The 7,500-nt window shown below is 32.6% G+C and overlaps 1 protein-coding gene across 17 annotated transcripts in view; it reads right to left on the minus strand.

The window, feature by feature from the left end:
- The window catches only part of FOXP2 (forkhead box P2), a 563,073-nt gene that overhangs the window by 260,893 nt on the left and 294,680 nt on the right, over positions 1 to 7,500 (minus strand). For all 17 annotated transcript variants that reach the window (XM_053218190.1, XM_053218198.1, XM_053218197.1 and 14 more), the window contains one exon: positions 2,184 to 2,361. In XM_053218190.1, the coding sequence (XP_053074165.1) occupies positions 2,184 to 2,351 (168 nt within the window). In that variant the 5' untranslated portion in view covers positions 2,352 to 2,361. The remainder of the gene's footprint in view (positions 1 to 2,183; positions 2,362 to 7,500) is intronic.

Below are 7,500 nucleotides of genomic sequence, written 5' to 3' on the forward strand. Positions count from 1 at the left end.
GAAGTAATGTCTTTGTTCAAAACTTTACCTTTAAATAATACCAAAAAGACAAATTTTTAAAATTATGTCACTTATGAATTTGTTTTAATATTTTCCCCATAGTTTTTATTTTTTTCTGAAACATATCGAATATGTTAGAATTAGAAGCAATAAGTGTATTAATTTTCTAGAAAAGACATTCCAATCTTTAATGAACTTAAAGAGCCATTCTAAAATACATTCACAGAAGGACAAAAATTCAATAACCTTAAGTTTCTACCTATATTAACATAGTAAAAACGTAACCAAGGGAAGAGACATTTACAAAGGTTTTTGAATGTTTATTTATCAAATTATTACATATCTTCCTGGAGACACTTCCTAAAGTGTCTTTTGTAGACACCTACTATACCCATTGTGCTAAATCACTTCTAGAAGTCACTCCACTAACATGCAGTACATGACTAAAGTTTCTAGGTTATCATAAGGACATAACTTTTTGTATTTACTCTTGTTTATGGTTTATACCAACAAACTGATAGACCAAGTAAACTTCAGACTCAGGTTATAAACACGCCTTACAGATTTATCATAAATTGACTTCGGAGTGCTATAAAGCATAGCCATGATTTGACTCTGTTTTCTCTTTAAGATCTAATCAGAGCTTTGAAGAAAAAGAAAGTTATTTCTTTGTATCTCCCTTCAGAACAGTATTGTCTATTAGTACTAAACTGCAATGTTCATTTTCTGTTGTTGATTTCACGTGTTTTTATAAATGCATTCTACTATATTCTCACATAAAATAGAATCTGGCTATAAATTCTTAGGACTCTTAGTTAGGGGAGTCAGTAGGAATTTGATAGCACTCCAGTGGTATGTTTCCTGTAAATACATGAAAGGGAGAAAAGGGCTGTCCCGAAAACTGCATTTATTTAAGGTAATTTGTAAAACAGGCTAAACCTGGGAGTTTGGTAGACATTGAATTCCTATGATGGTTAAAAATATTTTAAAACGAAATAAAAATTATCTTCCTAATGATTACTGTTTGTGAAAAGAGACAATTCCAAAATAATAGGGAACCTATTCAAAGTGTTATGTCTAGCTCTCTTAAAAGATTACTCTCAAAAACAATGCCTAAAGGTTAAGACATTATTCAGCACATATACTCCAGGATACCTTGCGAAATACTGGTATTATTTAAAATAATGATTCTATTAAATTTTACTCTATTGTGGGCATTTGCTTTAACTTTTTTTTTTTACACTTAGTCTGAATGCAATCCAGAATTTTAAAGAAATAACCCTTATTTTAAATCAAATAAAATATAATCTTATTGTCAAACAGGTGTATTCATTTTGGCCTAATATAAGTATATGCTTTGAAAGCTTTCTGTTCTCTGTCACTATTTCCGCAGAGTTGAATCAGTGAAGAATGGAGTGGCTATTCTTTGGCTGAAAAGAATATTTCATTGACAAACAAAATTGGGAAAAATGAATCTATTATCTAAGAAGAATAACAGACTACTTAAATATGTGCCTTTACTGGGCAGTTGTTTACTTTTCCAGATTTAAAGAGAACTGCGTTTTATGAGCCACTAGCAGAAAATAAAAAAGTGCTCTTCAATGTTATCGAAAGATGTGTATTCAAAATATCTTGGAATGAGTTTTCCAGAAAAGCAACATAGATGTTCAGAGTGTTTACACGGTTCACAATCTCTCAGCCAATTTCTACTAATTAATAGCTAATATTTGCAGCTATCACAGGCAAGCATCTGTGTTATGAAAAGTCCTTGTGGTCCTTTTCACCTTAGCTTAGACTTGGAAGAAATTCATTGTAGAAGCAAGTATCAAGTAATGTGGCCCTCTGGTGGAAAACGAAGTACCACGTTCTGCAGTGCAATATTAGCCAGTAAACCAGAAGCTATAAAATATTTGTTACAAAGCTTTACAGAACCTTCCCAAAATCACCCCCTGCGAACTTAATTAATAGTTTGACACCTGAAGGGCATTCTGGTGCTGGTATGACGTAACTAATATGAAAATCCTATCTTTCCCGACACTTCAGTCATGTTCCAAATCGTAAGAAATTCTCAGCATCCTTTAGCTTAACACAACATGCTCAATTTGCTAGGAATACATTTTTCACATTCAAGAACATTCAAGGCTTATTTGTTTCAAGGAATCCCGGAAGAAAACAAAACTTACCTGCTGTTGTTGCAGATGCAGCAGTTCTACTGTGCTTACTTCAGAGCTGGTGTCCCCACTTGATCTTCCATCTCTGCTGCCAGCATCTAATTGGCTGCTTAGAGTGCTCATTCCATTTTGATTCATTGAACTGTTGCTTATTGTCTCTGTCGCAGATTCCTGCATCATGACTTAATACCTAAAAGTGATTAAGAAGTATCAATTAACGCACGTTACACCTTCACACTTCCATTATCAAGATGTCCCTCTCTGCCAATTACAGAGACAGCATCTTTAGGAAAAAAAAAAAAAAAAAAAAAAAAAACGCCTTGAATAGTCATTTACCAAGAAAAGCAATACAAATTCAGCTTTCATCCAGATACTAATCACTGAAATTATGGTTTCTATAAGCAGTTTTTGTGTGGCTACATTTAACAGCCAAAGTAACATACCATGCATATAGCATGGTCAGTAGCATTTATGAACGACCACATTTTAAAGTCTACCTATAAAACCAGTTTAAATGAAGGCACGATTGCACACTCTGTTCTATGTTTCCTATTATCTACCTTTGACAACCATGGATGACTATACAGCCTTATTTTAAATATTCACTATCTTGATTCTGTCAGATTTTTACAGCACATCTTATGCAAGGCTGTTGTTTAATGATGCACAGCTAATCATACAAAATTAAAATTTTGTAAGGGTGTTACAAATCATATGGTATCAACCAATGATAAATAGTATAATGGGTTTCTTTTTTTTGTGACTAAATAAAATTTTGCCTTGGAGGCATTTTAAGAAAAAGCTCCTGCTGCAAACACGTCAGATATTGCCTATTTTTTTAATCAAACAGCTCATATTCATTTATTTTTCTGACATTTAAAACATTTAATACTGTCCTTCCTGGGAAGTAATTAAGCTTATGCATGAGCAGCAATCAAACTGTTCACTTGAAGATGACTTAAAACTCAATTTTAACATAGGCAAATAAATGAAAGTATATATAAAATTAATTTTCCAGGCATGTATTAGATATGAAAGCTGGAAATAAAATCTATCAAGAATATCACTAATGATTGTGCTAAAAACAGCATAAATTATGCATATTACCTTCTCTACAGTAATAAATGTTTTATCATTTTCACTGCATAAATATACTGTACTTTCAGGATAGCAATGAGATGTCCTGCCAAGATCAGTGGAAATCCTTGCAGTAAATAAAGAACCAATGTGCTCTTACAAACCAGAATTTCACAGGACATCTTGAATCTGTGGTTTAGAAAGATTAGTTTCGGCTCTCAAAGATATCTGAATCCCATGCGATAACCTACTAGATGCACTTCTCTGTTTTACTTCTACGGACAGAATTTCAGAAACAACCTGGCTGTGCTGTGGCTTTAACAGTAATGCTAGACAGACAGGGGACTTAGCCTAAAGTAAAGAAGGACGTTAAACTTATCACTCAATCTAATTTTGTGTTGCCATGTGATTTCTCTATTTTAAACTTGGTCATATTTTAAGACTTCGGTCTGTTAAAAATTTTTAATGCTTTTATTACAGAGCAAATGTAGGCTTAATATCTTTTCATGTCATGGAGAAACCTTCTTCCCAGATCCTTACAAAACGTGATCATGGACACACACACATAGACACACACACACACAGACACACACACAGACACACAAATACCCATCTGAAGTTTCTTGCATCCTCATATTGCAATTATTAAAAATTAATGGTTATCATTTAACAGTTTTAACAGGTATTTTCATCAAAGCCTAAATCATTATATTATATCTGTGACTCTAAAAAGTCAATTAAAGAAAGAAAGACCTGCTGATTTATAAAAGACCACCAGTAGCTGGGCTAGCAGAGCAAGTTCGGATAACAAAAACTACATATACGACTTAAAGCTGTTCTGATAAAAAAAGAAAAAAAGCAACAACAAAAATCCCAACATCACAAAGGAAGCAGTTGCCAGAACTATAGTAAACAACTTTTGAACCAAATGTGCTTATGAATAAATAGGTTTTGTTAAACATCTTATTGAACACTAACACAGGAAAATCATACAAATGAAAACTGATACACAGTGATGGATTTTATAAGGAAAAAAAAACAAAGCTAATACTCCTTTCTGAGATTAGGCAGCTAATAAGTATTCAAATTAGGCATAAATTTTACATGCACAATGTTTAAAATATTCAGAGAAAAGGTCTGATTGCCTTTACTACTTATATGAAAATTATAATTTGGGTCCTCTCCAACTGTAGAAACAGATAGATATAACTTCTACATATTACATTTAAATTTTACTCTCGACAAGAGATATTGAATATATATGTATGTGTATGTTTTTACTTCATCCAAATTTATTTGAAGTACTTATTATCTCTGGACGGAGTTTGCAACATACAGAACAAAAATTAACAAAAAAACCCTGTATTTTCAAATACAGCAGACAAATGCAGTATTTAATATTAACCTTTGTGTAGTTAATGTCAGAATTGACATTATTGAATGAATTAAAGAATTCTGCATATATTATTGTGTTATAATCAAGGCCATCAAATAATTAAGAGTAACCAACAAGCAGAGGCGTAGGTCTAAATCTTTATTACAATGATAAAGACCTACATAACTTCCAATTTCTATTATCCAGAGGATTTTATCATACCTTGTGGAATTTTTGACTTTATAAAACCCTAGAGTATCAACTGTGATTCACATTTTCAGTTCAATCATCTAAGAGTTAGTAACATCACGCTTAAGAAAACAGTAACAGTGACAGTACTTTTTCCTCTACAAAACAAAAGCATCTGACCCAACATTAATACGCGAAAGGAAGGGCAACTGTGTTATCAGATGATTATAATGTATGTATCACCTAAAGAAGAGAGCTTGGCGTATGTCCACTATAAAGGAGGTGTATCTTCAAGGATAATGAAGATGCTTTCCAGGATTCACTAAGTTTCTCCTAGTGACATCTCTACACCTATTCTCTACAGGAGAAAATATGTCTGGTACAATGTGAGGTGCTATTTACCTTTTAAAGTATACTTTAAATAATTACAAATTCAGCATATTCTTTCAAAGTGGATGTGCTCATGATCCCAAACACATCAAACTAAATTATTCATTCTTCTCAATCCCACCACAAACATTTTACAAAAATCAGTGAAAATAAATTCCAGATCATTAAAGGGAAAGGTGAAATTGGGAGTTGTTGCCTTAATGTTTGTCTGAACCGTTAGTTAAACCTTTAAATCTTTCATCATACATAACTTTTCAGCCACATCAGAATATAACTCTTCAGATTTGCACTCAAAGGATACAGTTCTACTTTTCTCCCTTGCATTAAGTTTTCTTTTCTTTCCTTTTTCTTTCTTCCTTTTTTTTAAGCAAGTCACTGTACAGATACTTATTCTCTACACCACTTCCCTTTTGAAACATTAAACTGACACTGGAACTGACTGCACAAGATTGCATTTTCTCTTCCTAAACAACTTGAATTGAAAGGTTACTTAGTGTAACAATATTTACTTGCAGAATTGTGTTGTTACCAAGGGTATAATGGATGGTGGCTATGCAGGTTTACGCAAGAATGAGTGAAGCATGAGGCATTAGCCATGTGTTTGACATGTTTCAAATTGCTATAATCCAGCATTAAACACACCCAGCAATTCATGCCATTTCTTGCAGCCATAATCTTGAATAAAGCGTGCACAACCACTTATTATATAAATTAGTATATGACTCCCTGTTATAGTCACAACAGTGCTTTTGTGTTTATTTTGCATCAAGATGTAGTCTTTTATTTGTACAAATAGCAGGATATAAAGACATAGCTCAATTAGACCTCCTTACTTTATGATAGGGTAGTACTGAATGCTAGATTTGTTGGTTTTATTTTTTCCTTTTAGAGCTATAGGTTCCATTGGTATAAAACTGTACCATGTGAGATAGACATTTGCCAGAGTGATGACAGAAACCTGCACATATCCTATTCTGTATTCACTACAATGTACAAAAGTTTGATACTTGACCTGGGCCAGTACAGTTAACTGTGTTATCTCAACCACCACCAGGGACACTATTGGTCCTGTTGCTTACTCAACTTCTTTTCTCTCAGGTTCTTTTGCGCTCTCTCGTTCTCTCTCTCTCTCTCTCACCTTCCCTACCTCTTTCCCTTCCTTCTTCTGTTCCACCCTCTACCCCATGTGTGTGTATGTATAAACATGTATATGTATGTAGGCAGAGAGATAGATATGGACAGACTGATCGATCAAACTATATATGTCAAAGATGATGATAAGGGAAAATAGCCTTTAACCTGCCCCCACACTCCCTCATCCACATAAACGGACACTACATCTTATAATCTTGGTGCCTTAGTATTATTAAATCTCATTTTTTTTTGCCATCTGACCATTTAATTAAGCAAATGGATGGAAAAATGACTTCCTGAGAAATTAAGAATAAATAACAGTGCATATAAAAAGCTTTAACTATTTCTGTGAACTTTTCTTAAAATTATTTATAGTGACATCAAAAGACATTTCATTTTCAGTATCTTCTAGTGTCTTAATTTATCATCCAAATATATACACTGAATCCAAAAGATTTTGAATATGACAAAGAAAAGCGAAGCATGAAATGAAAAAGTTATCATATATCATTAAGTAGTTCTTAATCATTTTTAAATGATCAATATAAACTATTCTTAAATATTCCCATGCAAATTCATATAATACAGTGTTAAATATGAGGAAAACCTATGCATGCAACATGAAATTATATACATTTACCTCAAAATATCCGCTAAATTCTGATTTTGAAAACTTGAATGGGAAACAAAACTTTTGAAAGAAACTAGCATTTAAATAATGGTAACTTCTGTGCTCTAGTGGAATTAATTCATCATGGACACCATGCACGGTGCATTTGAAATCGAGTACTGCTTTGCTAAAAGTCTTTAATGCTAAGATTGCCTAATAAATCAAAATGCCAAATATGAAGGACATAGTTGAATGTGTAAGAACAAAAATTGAACAAGCACAAGGATATTTTTAATTTTAAACAACTGAAACAGGATGTCTTTTAAAACATGATTTGAGAAAGGATATCTGTTCTGAGAGCTAGTCATATATCTTTATTATATAACAAGTGATATGATCATAAGTAAATGAAAATTAAGTTGTTTACAAATATGCTTGCCCCTGCTTTTCACTTGTTTAAACAAAATGCCTAAAATGCTATTCACAAATTAAGGCTACCTTCCTTGGGAAAAAAGCAATAATTTTAATAGTAAACATTCAAATTTTCATTCAAA

Source organism: Acinonyx jubatus, chromosome A2, assembly GCF_027475565.1.
Source record: "Acinonyx jubatus isolate Ajub_Pintada_27869175 chromosome A2, VMU_Ajub_asm_v1.0, whole genome shotgun sequence".
Taxonomy (NCBI): Eukaryota; Metazoa; Chordata; class Mammalia; order Carnivora; family Felidae; genus Acinonyx; species Acinonyx jubatus.